The following is a 20,780-nucleotide window of genomic DNA, read 5'->3' as shown; positions in this document are numbered from 1 at the left end:
GGAGGGAGAGAGGGAGGGACGAGGTGGAGGTGGGAGGAGCGAGGCCCAGAGTGGGCGGCGCGAGGTGCCTGCGGGGACCCCAGGCCCGGAGCTGTTCGCCCCTGCTAGTGAGTCCGTCTTTCCGTTTCCCCAGAGGTCCCCGGATCTCCCCACCAGTGGCCAGAGTCCCTGCAGGGACTGAATACCCTAGGAGGAGAGGACTGTCCACCGGCACAGACACTTCTTTCTGGGGACCCGGACTCCGTTAAGACCCAGGTCCCTACGCCATCCACCTTTGCCGGGTCCCTTAGGGAGCCAGACAGGGGTCAGGTCTACAGAGGCTCGTCCTGGGCTAAAGGGTCCTGGGGGGGGGGAAGCCCCTAGAACCCCAGAACAGAGCTGCGCAGGGATGGGGGCGGGAGGCTGGGGCAGTGACGTCATGGATTAACCTCCCGGCTCCGAGTCAGTAGCCACCCCTTACAGGTGGACGTCTCGAAGCTAACTGATTTGAAGGCTGAGGTGCGACTAAGTTTAGAGTCCCCGAAACTGGTTCCGGGGTTCAAAGCTTAAGAGGCTTTGGTACACCAAAGCGTGTGACGCTCCATCCTTGGTCAGGGGATCTGCACCGCACTCTGAGAAGGTGTTGGCGACGTCAGCCCGTGGAAAGCCTCCTTTTATGGGTGCCCGTGGAGTGTTGGATGTACACTTGTGAATGCGAAGGGTGGGATGTCCGGGTGGCCCTCGAGCACAAGCTTTGGGTAGGGGTACAGAGCTGGCGCTTGGCAGCGGCCAACGGCCAGGCGTCCCCACGCTAAAAGTTGGGTTTCTCGGGTCCTAGAATCGCTGTCTACTCGCCCCGCTGTATTCTGTCCCCCTATATCCGAGTCCCAGCAATTCCGTAGGCTAGCTTCAGTCACCACCATCTCTGCGATCTGGAACTTCCTAATCGTCAAACCTTCGCCTCTGCTCTTGACCTGTGATTCCTTCCAGGAATCTTCTTTTTCGTTATTTTTCTGGTTTATTCTTAGTTTTTCCAAAACTCAGCTCCAGTGTCCCTTCTGCGGGACGCTGGGCTCCAGGACTCGCTTCTATTGCCAGCGTAGACGTGTTCCCAGACCAACTCCCGTGAGTGTCCACCAGGGGGCGCGAGGACTCGGCGACCATCCGGTGTGTCCACCGGGAGGCGCTGCAGCCCGCCGCTGGCTGTCGGGCTGTGCGGAGTGCGACCCACAAATTAGCCCCTCCTGAATGGGAGAGGCAGGGTGAAACTATTTGCATAATCTTGAAAGAGCCTTTCTGACTGGTTAGGGTGTAGAAGCCGAATGTGAAACGGTGCCTCTCATTGGCTTCATTTTAGTCTCGCTTGGCGTCCCGCCCTATTCCTGCCCCTCTGGACCCAGAGGTCAATCGGAAACCCCTGGTTAGTGGTGAGAAGAGGACCCCGGTGTCCCGGCAGTGGGCGCCCAAGGGTGAGTGAGGGGCCGTAGCGGGCGCAGGGAGCCAGGGTGGATGTTCGTCCCACCCTGACTCCTCCTCGCTCGCTGATTCGCCCGTTCAGGAATTGGAAATGGGCAGCCTAGAGAGGTGCATCTGGGGACGCGAATGGCTCTGAGACCCTTGCCACCTGCTTTCCTCCCACCCATGGCCACGCTGGTGGTCCTCGCCACTCTGGGTCCGTTGACGCTGCCTTGAGGTAGGAGAAGGACCCTCCTCAGCTCAACTTCTGGCTTCCTGGGGTAGCGCTCAAGTCTTGGGACTTGGTTTGCCTCTCTGGGAACTGGACCAGTGGCTCACAGTGCCACCGTGGACCGTGAGGCCTGGTCACACTGACACTCGATCTTGCAGAGTTGCTCCAAAGTAGGACTCCAGAGTTCAGAGCAGCATGGGCACTGAGAAGGAAGAGCCCGACTGCCAGAAACAGTTCCAGGCAGCGGTCAGCGTCATTCAGAACCTGCCTAAGAATGGTGAGGCTGTAGGGATTGGCATTTTGGGGTTCAGGATGGTTAGGCAGGTTCCGATCCCCAAATGGAACCGGGCCTGAACCCTGCAATGTTTACAGACAAGTTCCTCCCTAGGCTTTGGTGGGATTCCTCTCTGCTTCCTGTTCTAGATGTCATGGGTGGGATCCGTGGCCACCTCTGCCCTCCCAAGGTGCAGCCTTTATCCTCTCAGAACCGGGCTGATGAGGTGCCCTCTACCTCCCAACCCTCTGCTCAGGCTCTTACCGCCCCTCCTATGAAGAGATGCTGCGATTCTACAGCTACTACAAGCAGGCTACCATGGGGCCCTGCTTGGTTCCCCGGCCTGGGTTCTGGGACCCCATTGGACGTTACAAGTGGTGAGCCCCCCTTCCCCCGGGGTAAAAATGCCTCAGCCGTCATCCAGCTTCTCACAGCCCTCTGCCTCCTAGGGATGCCTGGAACAGCCTGGGCAAGATGAGCAGGAGGGAAGCCATGTCCGCCTACATCTCTGAGATGAAGCTGGTTGCACAAAAGGTAGTGAGGGCGGGCTGTGGTGCTCGGTCCCTGAGGGCGGCTTGCTCCTCACTCTTCTAGGGGTGTGCTTCCGTGAATTCCTATCCCTTGATATCCTTTTGGAAATCACCTTTCTGTTACCCTTTCTCCCAATCCTGTCTGACCCTGACTCATACAAAGTGGGGGTGCATGAAAATGCAGTAATAAAGGGGGAGGCTGGGCCCCACGGGAATGGGGGGTGGGCATGGGAGGGGCCGCCCTGGGCCCCACGGGAATGGGGGGTGGGCATGGGAGGGGCCAGCCTGTCCCATTAGAACCCTTTCTGCACAGGTGATCGACACAGTGCCCCTGGGCGAGGTGGCAGAGGATATGTTTGGTTATTTCGAGCCCCTGTACCAGGTGATCCCTGACATGCCGAGGCCCCCAGACACCTTCCTGAGAAGGGTTGCAGGTCAGATCTCCAGGATGGGAGCCCTGAAAATACAGAATGAACTGTCTCAGGTGTGGGCTGGCGGGTGGCTGCTGTGGGGCAGTAGGAGCAAAGGGCCACAGGTGTGGCATCTGTAAGGACCTCAGTCAGTGCCCCTGTTGGGCTAGTTATCAGCTAGTGTGCATGACTAATGGGGACAAGGGACTTGATCTCCCTGGAAGGTGCCAGCCTCTTCCCTGCCCCCTCTGAGGACTGTGGTGTCTTGACAGATTGGAAAGAGCCAGTGCTGCATAGAGACGATCAGACCGCTCCAGAGCCTTCTTGCTTCCCCAAGGAGCCAGTGCCTCCAAGTCCAGGTTAGTGTTGGGCAGGAGAGACACAGAGCCAGACCTAGACCGGGAAGGGACACCTTCAGGAGGGGAGAAGCTCGATTCCACACTGTCCCCTTTATAGCATATGTCCAGGGACACTGAGACTTCCTGTGCTCTCAGAGGCCAAGGGGAGGCTCTGAGACTGTTGTCAGGGTCTCATGTCTTGGGCCCATCGTACCCGTTATGGCAAGAACTCTAGGTCCCCTAAGGAAGGGCTTGGTACTCAGCTGCCTGCTCTCCCCTCCCTCTGGAGCAGGAACCCCAACCCCTGTGCAGCTGCCCTTGGCAAGAGCCTTTCCTTTCCCCTCCCCCAGAGTCCCCGCCACCCAGGGACTTGGAGCTGGAGGTTTTCTGTGACTCCCTGGAGCAGCTAGAACCAGAGTTGATGAGACCGTCTCTCTTGTCCCCTGTTCCCGCTGTGCCAGAGCTGCCCCGCCTCCACCCTGAGACCTGGGACTCATCTCAGCAGGTTTGGGCAGAGCAGAGGGGAGCAGCTGGCAGAGAGCTGGACACCAGAAGCAGCCCCGAGCCCCCCAGTGAGAAAGGTGAACTCTCTACCCCCCCGCCCATAGTCCTGGTACCCCAAGCCTTCCCTGGGTTGCTTTCTTAGGACAACGGTGAAAGTCCAGTGGACCCACTGGGAGCAGCCTGGGAGGGCTACCCGACAGCCAAATGCCTGCCCAGGACAGCAAAATCCTTGTCCCGGCTCTTCCCGAGGTGGCTGGCCTCTGACCCTCAGCAAAGGCAACTTACAGACACAGGTGCATGGCACTGGGAAGTTGTCCTCTCTCTGTGTCTCCCCTTTGGAATTCTCAGAGGACGACAGTGAGTTGTGTCTGCTTTATCTCTGTTAGAGCTTCCTGTGTGCTAAATTCAAAGGGATACTGTCATGAACTGGTTGTTTATTCCCCTGAGCAGACCAGGTGCCTGAGGAAGAGGACATCTCCCCCTAATTTTCAGGAGCTAAAATAAGGCTCGGAGAAGTGAATGTTTTGCCCAGAGTCACATAGCTAATCAGTGGTAGTGCTAGGATTGAGGCCTGTTCCAGCAGCCCATTACTCAGTCCTCTGAAGGGATGGACCTTGTAAAGACCTCACTGGGGCAGGGATAGTGCTCTTACACTTCTCTGGACCTGGCCCAGCTTGTGCAGATTGTCTCCTGAGTCCCCTTCCCTGTGTCTCTATGCTCCACAGAGGGGTTGGAAGGCAGCCTGATGGGGCCCCAGGAATTGGACAGATGGCTGGTGGGGACAGTCCGGGCCATGCAGGAAAGTATGAGCAATGTCCAGAGGAGACTGCAGAGCCTGGAGAGCAAGCCCCAGCCACGTGAGCAGGTGAGTGCCTGCCTCCTTCACTCAAAGATTGGGCAAGAGTGCCTCAGAACTCTGCTCTGGATTCCTCAGTCAGCTGTGAGGGGCTTTGGCCCATGACTCCAGCTGTCCGATGCTCTATGCCGAGAACAGTGCAGCTGCTATTCTGGTCAGGGAAGCCATCGATGGGTGGGGGGAGTGTCGGAAGAGCCTACCAGGAAAGAGGGACCCTTCACTGATCACCCAGCTCTGCCCAAGGAAAACCAAGCAGGGAGTCACTTCTCAGAGTTGGAAGGGCCACCAAGTGTCTGCTTTTTTCACTGGAGATGGGGTCACTGTGGGCCTTCAACTGGCACCCCTGTTCCTAGATGTAGGGTTTACCCCCAACAGTTCAACTTTGCACCTTTCATCTCCCTGCACCCCATCTCATGCAGAACAGTTCAGAGCACAGTTACACTCCTATTATTTTTTATTTTATTTCGAGACAGGGTTTCTCTATGTAGTTTTGGTGCCTGTCCTGGATCTCGCTCTGTAGCCCAGGCTGGCCTCGAACTCACAGAGATCCACCTGGCTCTGCCTCCCGAGTGCTGGGATTAAAGGCGTGCGCCACCACCGGCCGGCTTACACTCCTATTCTAAGTATGCTTTTGTGGTGTTTTCATTTGTCTTGTGTGAGACAGGGACTCAAGCCTAGGCTGGTCGGGGACTCAGTATGTAGCCCAGGCTGCTCTTCTGGTAATCCGCCTGTCTCAGGCTTGGGTGTGCTGGGATTACAGACATGAGCCACTCTGCCTGGCCGCCTAACTGTTTTGTTTTGTTTTTCTTTGCTTTTTTGGGTTTCTCTGTGTGTCCCTGGCTGTCCTGGAACTAGCCCTGTAGACCAGGCAGGCCTCGAACTCACAGAGCTCCTCCTGCCTCTACCTCCCGAGTGCTGGGATTAAAGGCATGTGCCACCACCGCCCCACTGGGCTAAATGTTTTATATTTTTATTTTATTTTATTTTATTTTATTTTGGTTTTTCGAGACAGGTTTTCTCTGTGTAGCTTTGTACCTTTCCTGGGACTCACTTGGTAGCCCAGGCTGGCCTCGAACTCATAGAGATCCTCCTGGCTCTGCCTCCCGAGTGCTGGGATTAAAGGCGTGCGCCACCACCGCCCGGCTATTTATTTATTTTTTATTTTATTTCGAGACAGGGTTTCTCTGTGTAGTTTTGGTGCCTGTCCTGAATCTCGCTCTGTAGCCCAGGCTGGCGTCGAACTCACAGAGATCCGCCTGGCTCTGCCTCCCCAGTGCTGGGATTAAAGGCGTGCGCCACCACCGCCCGGCTTTTTCAGGTTTTTTTTGAGACAGAGTTTCTCTTTGTAATAGCTCTGGCTGTCCTGGAACTCACTTTATAGACCAGGCTGGCTTCAAACTCACAGAGATCCACCTGCCTCTGCCTCCCAAGTGCTGGGATAAAGGAGTACGCCACCCCCCCCCCACCCCCCCCCCACCCCCGCATAAATGTTTTTTAATCTAGACCAGTTCTTTGCCTTGCTGCTGATTTACTGATATCCTCTCACTCCCTTTCCCTCCTTCTTCCTCTCTCTCTCTCTATCTATCTCATATACATATATATATATATTATATATATATATATGGCTTTTGTCTATTTGTGGCATGATCTTGCTATGTAGCCCAAAGGCTTAGAATTTACAATCCTCCTGCCTCAGCCTCCCAAAGCTGAGATTACAGGCCTTCCCCCCCCACTCCTGGCTTTATTTCCCTTTTGCAGAAGAGGAAATTGAGGCCTGAGAATTTCACTTACCTGGGGGCACACAACATGGGCGACCTTCACTGAACTGCTTTTGCAGTCCCCAGTACCTGACAATCTCTCCAATGGGCTCTCTTGTTATTGTTTTGATGGTTAATAGGCAGTGATGAAGCACGGGGTGGCCCCAAGTCTCCTGGTGCCCACCCTAGTGAGAAGCCTGGTAAAAGGGTGTCTAAAACAGGCATGGGCCTGCTCGCTCTATTTGGAGATCTCTGGTGTGACCCCTAACCTACTGAGCATGGTGGATCTGAGCCCTGGTGACAGGGATTTCAACACTGCCTCCCCTCCCCCACAGCATCATTTTTCTGTTTTACCTTTTACCCACTTGAAATGCCAAGGATACCCCCGCCCCAAAGCCACCCCTCATCTTGTACTGGGGACTTCTAAGCAAGGGCTCTCCTCCTAAGCCACATCATCAGCTCGTTTATTATTTGAGACAAGGTCTTACTACTAAGTTGCCCATTTGAAATTAGAGTCTGTTTTATAGATGATAGAGTGGCTGGGGTAGGGCTGGGGAGACAGCTCAGCAATGGGGCATTTCCCTAGGAGCCAAGGGGCTCTAGGCTCAACCTAGCACCACCCAAAGGGGAGAAGAGAAGTTTAAAGCTAGCATTTGCTACCTAACTGAAATCACAGACCTGTGACATCAGGCCTGGATAAAATGGGGTGGTGGTGGTGGTGGTGACTGTGTGTGTGTGTGTGTGTGTGTGTGTGTGTGTGTGTGTGTGTGTGTGTGTGTCCATGTGCATGCATACCTTGGAGCACATGTGGAGGTCACAGGACAATTGCCATGTGAGTCCTGGAGATTAAAGGAGAGCCATCAGTCTTGGCTGCAAGCATCCTTTTTTGCTAACCCTTCTCATTGATCCTAAGCATTTTGTTGTTTTCAAGTTTTTTGAGACAGGGTTTCTTTGTGTAGCCATGGCTGTCCTAGGCTGTCCTTGAACTCAAGAGATCTACCTGCCTCTGCCTCCCAAGTGCTGGGATGAAAGGCGTGTGCCACCACCACCTGGCTTGATCCTCAGCATTTTTTTTTTTTTTTTTTTTGGTTTTTCGAGACAGGGTTTCTCTGTGTAGCTTTGCGCCTTTCCTGGAACTCACTTGGTAGCCCAGGCTGGCCTCGAACTCACAGAGATCCGCCTGGCTCTGCCTCCAGAGTGCTGGGATTAAAGGCGCGCGCCACCACCACCGCCCGGCTTGGTCCTCAGCATTTTTAAGTAGATTGTTACAGCATACCTACAATCCTAACACCCTGGAGGCAGTCAGGAGGATTCATGAAATTTGAGGCTTGCCTAAGCTACACACTGAGTCCTAAGCCAGCCAAAAAGAAAAAAAAAAAAGTATATGTATATGTACACACACACACACACACACACATCCATAAAGTTCTACTCTGAATATATTTCATTACAATTCTTTAGTATCACCAGATAGCCAATCCAAGCTCAGATTTTCCTAGTTGTGAAGCTGCTTTCCAGCTGCTGTTGTCCAGTGCAGGGTCACAGTGTCCGTAGGTCGTCATCATTATGGCTGTTGTTGACTTTGCAGGAAGGCAGATGCCAAACCTAGGGCATTCAGCTCAGCATCTAACATTCCTCAGCCTGAACTAGTCCTGGCATCGGGGCATGCAGAGTGTCCCACTTTTGGGGTCTAATCATGTCCGGTTTCCTTTTCATTGTATTTCCTGTGAAATGAGTGTGAGATACAAAGACTGGTTTAATATCCCGCTAAGCATTCTGGTCAAGGTTCCATCAGAGACAAGTTTTTGGTTTTAGTGTTTTGGTTTTTTAGTTACATTTATGTGTATGAGTGTTTTGCCTGCATGGAAGTCTGTGTACCACATGTGTGCCTGGTATCCTCAGAAGTCAGCAGAGGGTGTTAGATCCCCTGAAACTAGAATCAAAGACAGTTGTGAGCTGCCATGTGAATGCCAGGCCCTCTGCAAGAGCAGCAAGTGTTCTTAACTACTGAGTCATCTAGCTAGCCCTTGGGCTTTTGTTTGTTGTTTGTTTTGTTCTGTTTGAGATAGAGTCTCACTGGGTAGCTCTGGCTAGCCTAGAACTCACTATGCAGACCAGGCTGGTCTTGAACTCATGGTGATTTGCCTGCCTCTGTCTCCTTCCCTCTGCTGCCCAATGTAGTTTACACTTGTAATCCTAGCACTTTGGAGGCTGAGACAGGAGGGTTGCTGTGAGTTCCAGGCCATCCTGAACTATAAAATAAGACCTTCAATAAATTAAAAACAGAAATCTGGGGGCTGGGAAGATTGATCAGCTATTAAGAGTGCTTCCTATTCATCCAGAGACCCTAAGTTCACTTCCTTGCACCCATATCAGGCAGCTCAGAAATGCCTGGAACTTCAGCTCCAGGGAGCCAGACCGTGATAGGTACCCCCCCCACACACACACACACAAATAAAACCAAACCATTATTGTTTTACAAACAAGCCATATCAGAGTGATGCCCCTCATATCAGGGGACACCCATGGGACAGGTGGTATCTGGCCTTCTACCACTAGTGAGTCTAGTGTGTACTGCTGGTCTGGATGCAAGGGTGACACTCTGGCCCCAACTCCATGATGTCAAGTTTTCCTTTTGAAGCCATGAAATATCCAGTTCATCAACTACTTGCCATGCTGTGTTTGACACCTGCTCATCTTTGCCTGGACAGCAATTTATTTAGTGCTTGCAAAAATCTGATTTTCGATTCTCTTATTCCTCCAACAGGTTAACATTTTGTTTTCTGTAAGGTTTCCTGAAACAAAGTTGTTAACCACGGAAAAAACAAGGTTTCTTTTTCTGCTTCTTTTTTGAAACAGGACCCTGTTCTTCCTCCTCTTCCTCTTCTTCCTCTTCCTCCTTTTTTCTTTTTCTTTGAGACAGGATCCTGATATGCAGGCCAGTCTAGCCCTTAGAATTCACCCATGATCCTCCTGCTTCAGCCTCCTGAGTGCTAGGATTACAAGCAAGGGCCTCCATGCCCGTCTTCTCTTTTTTTTTTTTTTTTTGGTTTTTCAGGTTTCTCTGTGTAGCTTTGGTGCCTGTCCTGGATCTCACTCTGTAGACCAGGCTGGCCTCGAACTCACAGAGATCCACCTGGCTCTGCCCCCACCCCAGCTCATCTTCTTTATCTTTTGTTGTATGGTGCTGTGGTAGAGCACAGGGCCTTGCACATGCTAGGAAGTGCTGACCACTGAGCTGCATCCCCAGCCTGGGCTTATTTAATTATTTCTTTGTCAACGTTAATTTCATGTCCTTGAGTGTTTTGCCTCCATGCATGTCTGTGTGACGTGTTTGTGCCTTGTGCCCATGAAGTTCAAGAGAGTGTCGGGTCCCCTGAAACTGGAGTTATGGATGACTGAGTCATCACGTGGTGCTGGGAACCAAACTTAGCCTCTCTACAAGACCAACAAGTGTTCTTAACTGCTAAGCCCTCTCTCCAGACCCTAATTAATATTTAAGGCAAGGAATTGGCTGGCAAGCCTCCTCAGTGGTATCATTTCTAGTTTTCTTATCGTCACAGACTCCTAAATTTTAAAGATTCATCATTTTAATCATCTGTAATCATTCTTTTGTTTTTTGCAGTTCTGGGTTTTGAACCCAGCACCTCACATGCTAGGCAGGTGCCTACCACAGAGCCATATATCCAGCTCTTTTTGTGTGTTCGTGTACACGAGTGTTTTGCCTGAACGTCTGTCCATGCGCCATGTCTGTGCAGTGCTGACCTTGTTAGATACTCCCAGTGGAGTTAGAGCCTCCACTGTGCACTGCTGTGTGTGTGTGTGTGTGTGTGTGTGTGTGTGTGTGTAAATCAGAGGAAAACTTTGGTTCTCTCCTACCTTTCTGTAGGCTCTGGGGATTGAACTCGGGCAATCAGGGGTGTATGGCAGGCTTTAGCCAATGAACTATCTTATCAGCTCCCTACATTATTTTTTTTTTTTTTAACTAGACTGTCACAACTTTGGAGATCCTTTCAAGCCAGATCCTGTTCTTAGACCCTTAGTTCATCTTTTAGGGGCTCTCTAGCTTTTTAGTACAAGATGTCTCACACTGCCTCACCTTCCCTGCCCCGACCCTAGAATCAGCTACTCCTCCCAGGAGTCCCAGCTCCTTCTAGAATAGATATTTAGAAACTTACATCTGAGAACCCCGGGTCCTTGTTTGAAATATGTGATATGTGCTTTACAGTACAGGTCTTTATTCCTACTAGCCGGGTCCTTCTTTTGCAGCCTGGAGGAGCCGGCTTGGAAGCTAGTCTCCCACAATCTCTCCTATCACCTGGGATTGGACCCCTGTGTGAGAGAGGATGGGGGAGGGGGAGCACCGCAGGCTAGTGGAGCACCTCCCCAGTCTCAGGGAGGCCAAGCAGAATGAGTCTGGAAGCAGGCTACTAGGAGGGCTGTACTGAATCTGGGCTGGGGAGGCAGAGCCAGGCGATCTCTGTGAGTTCAAGGCCAGCCTGGTCTACAGAGCGAGATCCAGAACAGGCACCAAAACTACACAGAGAAACCCTGTCTCGAAACACCAAAAAAAAAAAAAAAAAAAAAAAAGGGGGGGGGGATATGGTATGACCTGGGCTGGCTTCTGACTCCTTCCCTCTTGGCTGCAGAGGCCACCCAGGACTCGGCTTTGGCCCCTAGGGCTTTCGGCTCCCACGCTGCTCTTCTTTATCCTGTGGCCCTTCGTTGTCCAGTGGCTCTTCCGACAGTTTCGGACCCAGAAGAGGTGACTAAAGGAAAGGGTCTCTCTAGCAACTGAGAAGGCTAATGAGTCCCCACACGTCCTGCTGTGCCCTGAGCCTCCCTAGGTTTAGGGAAACAGCATTAGAAATCCCCTTCCTATCCTCCTTCACCCTGGCACTCCCTCCTTTAGTGGGGGCCCCATAAGACCCCACCTTCCCCTGCAGCTCGCACCGACGCCCCGGGTCCCCAGGCTGTCGGGTTGGCTGCTGTCATGGTGCACATCCTAGCCTTGGGGTTGGCGGTGAGCACCCTCCGACCCCACCCTCTGGGTCACCTGACTTTGCTCCCGCCGAGTCGGCTCCCTGCCGAGGCTCGGCTCTTGGGCAAGTTGGGACTTGGACCTGGCCTGAAGACTGATTGGCTGGAAGGTTACAGGAAAGACTGGAGCCCGGAGCACCGGGGAGGAATGGGAGGAGTGTGCAGGCTGGGGGCTGGGACGCCCCGCACACACGCACAAGTACACATCGCGCTCAGGACTTCACTGAAGATTCACGTGCAATTGAACGCTTCATTAAACAAAAGAAAACCTCAGTCTGCCGTCTGGGCGCCCACGAAAAGAGCGGGAAACGGGCGGGTCGCGCGGGACACAAGTCCGGTCCCCCTCCCTCCCCAAGTGCCCTGCAGAAGCTAGGGCTGCCTTATAAGGAATATCTTCCCTCCTCCCTAGAGGAACCAGGAGAAAACAGGCCTCGTACTGGGGTCAGAGAGCACGGGGTGGGGTGGGGGGAAGGGGACAGCTTGGAGGCCTGGAGTTCTTACCGGGAGCTGGGCGTTGGTTGGCCCCGCCCCAGAGGGAGGGCCGCTGGCCCAACTGCACTCTGCACTAAGGATTGGGGTACCCAGCGGTGGGCTCCAAATAGTGCTGCAGCTTACCCAGCCCTTAAGTCTTGGTTGGTACTCCCTATCATCACATCTGTTATTCCCAGAGAACTTTCTAGAAGGCCCAGGCCCACCCACTGGAAGCCTCTATCCTGAGGGGTAGGGGCAGGTCCACTGTTGCCTACCCCCCCCCCCCCCAAGTGTGGTGGACCTAGTGCCTGCACGGACCTCTTGAGCTGCTTGGCCTTGGAACTTTTGCCAACTGCCTAGGTGGCCCGTGTCCACGCTGATGTGCCTGTCTGGGTCTAGCCACTAGCTCGTATTCAGCTTTAAACTAAGCACTCCAGTACCTCCTGTACTCAGTGCCCACGGGGCTAGCTACTGGCAGCTGCTACCAACTGGGCCCCGGGCTCTCCCTTGCTCTTTGGGAAAGGAAATGGTACTGGAGATCCCTAGACCGGTTCCTGTAAGTTCCCTAACACTGTGGATCCGACCACTTCCCCAGGCTCGGCTGTCCTTAGGCCCCAGGGAAAATACAGTCACTGTTTGGGGCTTTAGCAGCAGGGAGGGGAGCCCTAAGGACAGACACCACTCACTGCACAGGCTCTGCAGGGCAGTCCAGGGTCACAGGCAAAAAGGTTGAAAAAACCTGTGATCAAGGCAGACATCGGCTGGGCAGTGGGAGCTGATCAAATTGGGACCAGGATGCAGGACAAGTGCCTCACAAGTCATATGCTGGCTCTGCAAACTTGGACTGAAAGATTAACTGTCCTGGGTCCGGATCGACTTGTGTCTTTTCATCATAAGGCAGTTGAGAGGTTTGACAATGACCGAAAGTGGAAAATGCCCGTCAAAGGGCTTGTGGTTCTGGAGTTCTACAGCCGGGGGATCATGTCTTACATTATAGAGGAGACCCCACGTGTAGGCCTGCCTAGTAAACTTAGTCTAGCTTCAACCTTAACTTTTTGGTTTTTTTAGACAGGGTTTCTCTGCGTAGTTTTGGAGCCTGTCCTGGATCTTGCTCTGTAGACCAGGCTGGCCTTGAACTCACAGAGATCCGCCTGGCTCTGTCTCACGAGTGCTAGGTTTAAAGGCGTGTACCACCACCGCCCGGCTCCTCATAAACAATGTTAAAGCTACATTTTATGCATGTGAGCGTTTTGTTGCACGTGTGTCCCTGCACCTCGTGTGCCTGGCACTGTGGAGGTCAGTAGAGAGCACCAGATCCCCCCGGAACTGGACTTACAGTTGTGAACTGCCACGTGGTTGTTAGGAACTGAGCCTGGGTCCTCTGCAAGAACAAGTGCTCTTAACTACTGAGCCATCTTCTCCCACATCCTATGCCCTTTTTCTTCGTCCCTGGTGCCTCCTAAGTAATGGATGAAGACAGAGAAAGGCAGGATTTTCAGACAGACATGAGTTTCTGGAAGTACATGGAAAACGAGCTAGAATGGTAATTTTCAAAACATCTGAATGTTCCCCGGGGGCATTCCTGCTTGCTTTCCCCTTGGAGACAGCCTTGCGTACAGACTGCTCCTCCCCTCCCCCACACCCCCATCATCACTCTGAAGTTCCTAAATCCTTTTACTCTTTATAAAAGGCCTTTAACCCGGTAAGGTGACATGAACCTATAGTTGTAATTACTGTGGAGGCTGAGGCAGGAGGGTCTGCGTCTCAGGAAAGACCACACCAAAGAAAGTAAAGTGTCCTTCATGCTACTTCAATTGTTCCACACCACCTGTCCACAAGGTCCCCAAGTCCCAAGCAGCTTGGCTCACAAAGTTGCAAAATAGATTTCCTTTGCTTGCCATTTTGGCTCACTGTGGTTGGGTTTCTTAGTGTAGTCTGAGCAACTTGAAACTCAAAACCTATCTTTTTACCCTAACAAATGACTGCCATATGCATTGTTTGCAACCATTTGAAGTTGCTGGAAATAAAAAGAAACAATCCAGAGTTCCTGAGGGGGTGGGGGAAAGGATTTTGTGTTTTGCTTTTAAATTATTTTTATTATTTTATGTATCTGAGGTTCCCCCCACCTGCGTGTATGTGTGAACCATGTACGGCATCAGATCCCCTGGATCTGGAGACAATTGTGGGCCACCCTGTGGGGTGCCAGGGCTCTCAACTGCTGAGCCAGCTTTCCAGACCTTGGATTTTGTGTTTCTGACAAAAATAAATGGTATTGGGTGTCAGGAAGACACAAGCTCTAGTTTGAGCTGCCATTTAATTGTCGGGTGACCTTGGCTAAGTCACTTTATTTCTCCAAGTCTTGGAGCTTCCTTTACCTAAAATGGAGGCTGAATTGTGGCCTGTCTCCCATGGCTGTGGTGGTCAAATAGTTCTGTGCGTAGAACCTCACTGAATCATGGCTGGAACGTGAGAAGAAATAAGAAGCATGGGTCACTGGGTACTCAGCAAAGGGAGAAGCGGTAATTATGCCAAGGGGATTAAAGAGAGTTTTCAGGGTCCTTCGAGTGGGAGATCAGAGTCTGCACTCCTCTTGGGGGGCACAGGACCCCCGCTTCACCCCCATCTACCCTCCGGCCCTGGGCCCAGCACGCCCGTTTTCAGGGCCGGCCTCCAGTCCTCCTCGAAGCCTCTTTCCCCGTCTCATCTCTGGACAACACCCCGCTTCCTTCGGAAACGCACTGACTTTGGTTCCCTCCCCGCAGAGACGTGCATCAACAGGCCCTCGCTCCTGGCGCTGCTAGGAAAGGTGTGCGGGCTCAGGAGCGACGAGGCCGGGGCCCCGGGAGGCCATTTTCTTCGGCCGGATCCCGGGTTCGGGCGAGTCCTTCACCCCCACCACGCGCTTTCGATGGGCTCAGGCGAAGTGCGAGGCCGCGGATGACCATCTTGCTGTCACCTCTGGTGTGGAGAAGGTTCTCGGCCAGGGTGGCTCTTCTCACCCAGGGGTCCCGAGGGTAGCCTGGGGGCCGACGTCACTCAGGACTCGAACCCGCCCTCTCATCTCCCGAGGCCTAGTCTGAGGCTGATGCACGACAGACCGTCACACTGTCCCTTTAAGGCGGCACTTCTTAATTCTTCATTTGTTTACTTCTTCATGCGCTTTTCGGTTTTTTCTTTAATAAATATTCGTCCACAATATCCTTCCGCTTATCTCTCTCCCAGGAGCTCGTCACCTGCCTTAGAGACATTATTGTGACTTTAAGAATCCAATGTCAGTAATCGTGACTAACATCTCTCTTTAGAGGATGTAATCCTCCTTTACACTTTAGGGACTACTTTTTAGGGACAAACCATTTTTGCACTAGATGAAAACCGTTTGTGAGCATCAGAACCTTTCCGCCGAGAACAGAATACGACAGTGGTCTTTGAAACGCACCTTTTAATAAAAATATTCCGTCCAGGCTCCCAAAGGTCTTGGAATCTTCTTGTATTCCTGAAGCACAATGGTATGGTCCAGAACCCGCCCCATCTCCTCTGCGATTGGCCTTCCCTCCTCAGAGAGACGAATAACTCTTGCCCAATGACCGCTCACGTTTCTTCAGCGACTGCAAAGCGATGGAAGGAGGCGGCCTGGGAGACGCCCCCTACGCGCTCTGCGATTGGCTACGTTGCACGGCGCGCGTGGACGGCGGGTCCGAAAGAAGCGGACTACGACTCCCGGCGGCCCCACTCGGGGACTCCGTTACGCATGCGCACGGGCGGGGCCAGCGGGCTTCTATATATAAGAGGCGCTGAGGGCTAGGAGACAGCAGTTGGAAGTTGGCAGGTGGAAAGTCAGGTTGGGAGGGGAAGCCGGAGGAGGAGGCGGAAGAAGAGCTGTCTGAAGGGGGAGGGAGGGAGGGAGGAAAAGAGGAGGAGGCGGAGGAGAACTGAGCGGAGCATCGAGCCAGAGGGGAGATGAGTTTGTCTGTCCTCGGCTAAGGCTCCGGCCCGGCCTGGGGAACTGGGAGCTCGGGTTGGAGCGACACCCGTGGAAGTGGGAGGAGGTAGCTCTGGGACTTTAACCCCTTGTGGGCTCTGCGGCAGGGGATTTAACCCTTTGTGGATTCGGCCCCTCGGAGGCAGCGTCATCGGGTAGTTTTAACCCCTTCGGGGCTGGGTTTAACCCATTGGACTTAAACCTCATCTCCTTGCCACCAACTCCTCCATCGTGGGAGCGCTCGGCGGGGAGGCGTGAAGCCCACCCCTCTGAACATTACGTACTGTGCCTGCCGCTGCACCCCCTTGGACCTGCTAGTTGGCCACGCTTGTGAGCGCTTAACCCTTTATTGACTTAACTCCAAGTTGCGATTGGAGTTTGCTGACAAGACGGACGAAAGGCGTCACTGCAGTAATTACCGGCCGAAGAGGACTTTGTTGGACATTTTCTGAAAAGAAAGAAAAACGTCTTTTTCCTTAAGGCAAAATTCCTCAAACTTCCAGAAGAGGACTCTACTAAGCCATGGCCGAGCCGCTCTTGTCAGACCATCAACACCAGCCTCAAACTAGCAACTGTACAGGTGCTGCTGTTGTCCATGAGGAGCAGAACTCTGAGCGCCCCCCAGGCGCGGAGGAACGGGTGCCCAACGAGGACAGTAGGTGGCAATCGAGAGCGTCCCCGCAGTCCGGTGGCCGTCCGGGGAAGGAGGGAGAAGGGGGCCTGAAGCTCCAGCCGCCCCCCCTGCAGACCAATGACTGTTCAGAGTCGAGCTGCCTGGAAACGGGCGAGAAGGGCCAGAATGGGGAGGACCTATCTACTGGCGGTGCCTCCCCGTCGGTGGAGGGGGAACCGATGTCCCTTGTCCTGCCAGGTCATGACTCGGAGGCCACCAAGTTGGGGGCTCCTGCCGCTGGAGGCGAGGAAGCATGGGGACAGCAGCAGAGACAACTGGGCAAGAAAAAGCATCGGAGACGCCCCTCCAAGAAGAAGCGGCATTGGAAGCCATACTACAAGCTGACTTGGGAAGAGAAGAAAAAGTTCGACGAGAAGCAGAGCCTGCGAGCCTCGCGGGTTCGAGCTGAGATGTTCGCAAAGGGCCAGCCGGTCGCGCCCTATAACACCACGCAGTTCCTCATGGATGACCACGATCAGGAGGAGCCTGACCTCAAAACCGGCCTCTACCCAAAGCGGGCAGCCGCCAAATCCGACGACACCAGCGATGAGGACTTTGTGGAAGAAGCTGGTGAGGAGGACGGGGGCAGCGATGGCATGGGAGGGGACGGCAGCGAGTTTCTTCAGCGGGACTTCTCGGAGACGTACGAACGGTACCACGCCGAGAGCCTGCAGAACATGAGCAAGCAGGAGCTCATCAAAGAGTACCTGGAGCTGGAGAAGTGCCTCTCGCGCAAGGAGGACGAGAATAACCGGCTGCGGCTGGAAAGCAAGCGGCTGGGTGGCGTCGACGCGCGAGTGCGGGAGCTGGAGCTGGAGCTGGAGCGGCTGCGCGCCGAGAACCTCCAGCTGCTGACCGAGAACGAACTGCACCGGCAGCAGGAGCGAGCGCCGCTCTCCAAGTTCGGCGACTAGACTGAAAACTTTTGGGGGGAGGGGGCAAAGGGGACTTTTTACAGTGCTGGAATGTAACATTATATACATGTGTATATAAGACAGCGGACCTTTTTATGACACATAATCAGAAGAGAAAATCCCCCTGGCTTTGGTTTGGTAAATTTAGCTATGATGTTGCTTGTGTGCTTTCTCCTGTTCTTTAATTATGTGAAACTGAAGGGTTGCTTTTCTTGTTTTCCTCATTAGACGTTGTTTCTTAATGTGCAAGTAATTTGACCAAGTTATAATGCATTTTTCTGTTAAAAAAAAAATCCCCTCCTTAAGCGGAGCTATGAGGTGGCCAAATCTGAGACCCACTGCAGTCATTCTAGTTATAATAAATTTAATGTTTGTAAATGTAACAGTTTCAGTGTGATTTCTAGAGATTCAAAATCGTGATTGTGTGATTGTACTTTTGAAGAGGGTTAAAAAGTTAAATTTATCAGTTTGCAAAAAGACTTGAAATTGTTCCCCCCCCCAATCGTTTTAATATGCTTCAAAATACAGTTCAGGTAAAATACACTCAGTTTTATCTTCAGTACTTAAGTGTGCTTGCTTCCTAATGCCTTTTCTTTCTTAATTAACCAGTTGCTGGGTATTTGGGGGAATAGAAAGTGGCCACAGGCAGAGCTTAGCATCTGCCCCTTGATGGCCTTTCAGAAGTGTGCTAGCAAAAGTATAAACCTAATTTAGCAATTTGTTAGATAACTGAAAGAATCATTTCATCTCTACATGTCAAGTTTTCAGTAATACTGGCTTCCCTTCTAAGCCCTCCCCCGCCACTCCAATAATGCTAGGAGTTCCTGGATGCCTAGGTGAGGCTCCTGGTAAACTTGCTTTCTTAGTACAAGCAGGAGATAAAACTTGTGGGGCAACTCTTTATGTTAACCTGTTAGAGACAGAATATTGGACTTGAAATGGCTAAGTGATCCAAGGACTTAGCTTCGTTCTCCAATACTTAAGTACTTTTCTCTTTAAGAAAAGCTGACCTTTCCATTAGAATCAAACTGAAATTTGAAATGCCCCTTTCTGCAAGTAAAGCTGGGTCGTGAGAGGGCTGGGTTAGGTGATGGACAGAAACCCTGCATGTTACCAGTACAGCGGCTATTCTCAATCTACAGCTGCCTAGGTTAGGTACTTCTCTTGAAAATGCAGGAAGGCTCTGAGAACTAACTCCTACCACAGAGTCAAAAATCATAAATTCAACCATTGTTCTTTGTCAGTATAGTTAATCCAACCCCCCTTCACCTGACCTGTGTCAGTGTTTCCCTAGGGCCATTGTATTGCTCAAGTTATTAGCACACCGGTTCCTTAACCTGTAGCCTTAAAAACGACAGGGGAGCCTTGGGGGTCCATGGACCTCATAATTTATGTAGCCTTGTGAGATATATATTCACACACACCCACGGGTTCCAGAGACTCAGGAGGTTGTCCAGTTCCTTGGTGGTCAAGAACCCCTACACAAGGTGGGGGGCGCCCTTCTCTGCCTGTTCTGGCAGCTAAATTGGCAACAGTGGAGGTGATGGAAATTTCAAGAATGAAATGCTCCTTATGGTGCATAAGCAGCATATACAAATCAATAAATCAAGGGAAACTGTGCCAGTAGGAGGAAATTGGGGTCTTTAAAACCAGACTGTGCTGGTCCTATCCTGGCAGGTGGTTCACTGCAGAAACTGTAAAAACCAATTTTTCTTTGACCTAAAGATTGCATTAAATATCTATTTTGAAATAGTTTTCTTCGTGTTTTTCATTTTTTCTTCTATGACATCATGCAGCAGCCCTAGAAAACTGGCTGTTTGGCAGAAAGCAGCAACAGTGCCCTCTGGCTTTACCATGCAAAGCCATGCCTCATTTTGACTGCACCACAGTAGGATGCAGCAGTGAAAACCTGATTTGAGATCATTTTCCTAAGAAAGATTTAACTAGAAACAACCTATTTCTCCTACTACTAGAAACAAGGTATGTCCAGAATCCACTCTGGGAAGACCTTAAATGTATTTATCATTAGGAAAAGGTGTACCTCCTACTTTGAGGAGGCAAAACAATCCAGTTTTTAATAATACACAAATACTTAGTTTTAAGTATCTCTAAATTATTCTACTTCACTTGGGTTATGCAAATTTCTGTCTCAATATTTCAGAGGCACTAACATTTTTCTATCTGTTCTTGGAATGATAAATGTTAACATAAACTCTTCTATCAACTTCCTAGATTGAAACAGAGACTATTGCTCTTCCAGCAGAGAAGACGATGAGTTGCCTGTAGTAACAGGGTTGTGATGACAAATGATCCTCCACCCCACCCCCCACACACCCCAACCTTCCATGCAAGTCTTTTGCCAAGCATTTTAACAGCTGCTCAGAAGACCTGGCTTACAAGTGAACAGTTTCCGCTTGTTCCTTTCCTTGTACTATGGCTGTAAATGAGAGGAGATTGCTTCCCAGACTGACAGACAGAACTTTTCTTGGGCCAGTCAAAAACATAGAGACCACTAAGAGGTAGAATCCTTTTGATTTCAGAGTTTTAGGGGACAGACCCAGAGAACTCAAGAGTGATTTAGATCCGAAAAATAGATTTTCTTTTTTTTTTTTTTTTTTTTTTTTTGGTTTTTCGAGACAGGGTTTCTCTGTGTAGTTTTGCACCTTTCCTGGAACTCGCTTTGTAAACCAGGCTGGCCTCGAACTTCCAGAGATCCGCCTGGCTCTGCCTCCCGAGTGCTGGGATCAAAGGCGCGCGCCACCACCGCCCGGCTAGATTTTCCCTTAAATAATGGCCTGGGAATATAATGTAGTTCAGTTGGCACAGTGGTTCTCTATCGTGTACACGGTCTTGAGTTTGATAACCCAGGCATGTACTCATGCCTGTAATCCCACCATTCAGGAAGTAGAAACAGGAAGATCAGAAGTTCAAAGTCACTGTCCTCTACATAGCAAGTTCTAGGCCAGCCTGGGCTGGCTATGTGAGACCCTGTCTCAAAGTAATAAAAGGGGGAGGGGGCAGGGAACATAGTAACTTGGTAAACCGATTGCCATGAAAGCTTGAGAACCTGAGTTTGTTCCCTGAACCCACATAAAAAAGTCAGGTGTGGGGGCCTGCACTTGTCAATTCTAGCAATCGTTATTGGCTCTCTCAAGAACACAACAGTTGCATATTTGATCAGTGGTTTACTTTCCACTTCACCCAGAATAAAAAATCCTTCACTTGGGGAAAATATGAATAAACACACTTTAAAGCCAGGTATATTATTTGCACACCTATAGTCCAACACTTGGAAAATAGAAGAGTCTGAAGCCAGTCTGAGCTATATGGTAGAAGCTTATCTCCTAAAACCATGGCTTTGTGATGCA

The 20,780-nt window shown here is 51.5% G+C and overlaps 2 protein-coding genes and 1 long non-coding RNA gene across 7 annotated transcripts; 2 read left to right on the top strand and 1 right to left on the bottom strand.

Annotated features, from left to right (window-relative positions):
- Positions 1-35: 35 nt before the first annotated feature.
- Acbd4 (acyl-CoA binding domain containing 4) lies at positions 36-11,648 on the top strand. Of its 5 annotated transcripts, none has more exons than XM_052755796.1 (10): positions 36-107; positions 1,337-1,448; positions 1,538-1,943; positions 2,197-2,317; positions 2,390-2,474; positions 2,784-2,904; positions 3,153-3,239; positions 3,569-3,799; positions 4,448-4,587; positions 10,985-11,648. In XM_052755796.1, the coding sequence occupies exons 3-10, from the start codon at positions 1,862-1,864 to the stop codon at positions 11,102-11,104; spliced, it is 987 nt and encodes a 328-aa protein (XP_052611756.1). In that variant the 5' UTR covers positions 36-107; positions 1,337-1,448; positions 1,538-1,861; the 3' UTR covers positions 11,105-11,648. The 5 variants fall into 5 exon arrangements, with proteins under 5 accessions (XP_052611756.1, XP_052611759.1, XP_052611760.1 ...); XM_052755798.1 differs by lacking the exon at positions 36-107 and having other exon boundaries at positions 1,327-1,448; positions 1,538-1,672; positions 1,825-1,943; XM_052755799.1 differs by lacking the exons at positions 36-107; positions 10,985-11,648 and adding an exon at positions 5,052-6,037 and having other exon boundaries at positions 1,325-1,448.
- On the bottom strand, positions 7,396-11,057 carry LOC128121287 (uncharacterized). The gene is made up of 2 exons (XR_008222133.1): positions 10,948-11,057; positions 7,396-8,059 (listed from the first exon to the last, which is right to left on the bottom strand). It is a non-coding gene; the product is annotated as an uncharacterized LOC128121287 (long non-coding RNA).
- A 3,656-nt stretch (positions 11,649-15,304) lies between the features above and the next one.
- On the top strand, positions 15,305-19,166 carry Hexim1 (HEXIM P-TEFb complex subunit 1). Its single transcript, XM_052755794.1, has one exon. The coding sequence runs from the start codon at positions 16,348-16,350 to the stop codon at positions 17,410-17,412; it is 1,065 nt and encodes a 354-aa protein (XP_052611754.1). The 5' UTR covers positions 15,305-16,347; the 3' UTR covers positions 17,413-19,166.
- Positions 19,167-20,780: the final 1,614 nt, after the last annotated feature.

This window comes from Peromyscus californicus, unplaced genomic scaffold (genome assembly GCF_007827085.1).
Source record: "Peromyscus californicus insignis strain IS unplaced genomic scaffold, ASM782708v3 Scaffold_3__1_contigs__length_106647218, whole genome shotgun sequence".
Classification (NCBI taxonomy): domain Eukaryota; kingdom Metazoa; phylum Chordata; class Mammalia; order Rodentia; family Cricetidae; genus Peromyscus; species Peromyscus californicus.
Note: the sequence above shows the minus strand (reverse complement) of the source record. Positions and strands in the feature narration are given on the sequence as shown.

Bases quoted from the DNA above. Each gene is read 5' to 3' on its own strand.
- Acbd4 (XM_052755796.1), top strand. From the start codon at position 1,862: ATGGGCACTGAGAAGGAAGAGCCCGACTGCCAGAAACAGTTCCAGGCA. The intron at 2,905-3,152 runs GTCAGATCTCCA...GTGTCTTGACAG, and splicing joins CTTCCTGAGAAGGGTTGCAG to ATTGGAAAGAGCCAGTGCTG. The intron at 4,588-10,984 runs GTGAGTGCCTGC...TCTTGGCTGCAG, and splicing joins AGCCCCAGCCACGTGAGCAG to AGGCCACCCAGGACTCGGCT.
- Hexim1 (XM_052755794.1), top strand. From the start codon at position 16,348: ATGGCCGAGCCGCTCTTGTCAGACCATCAACACCAGCCTCAAACTAGC.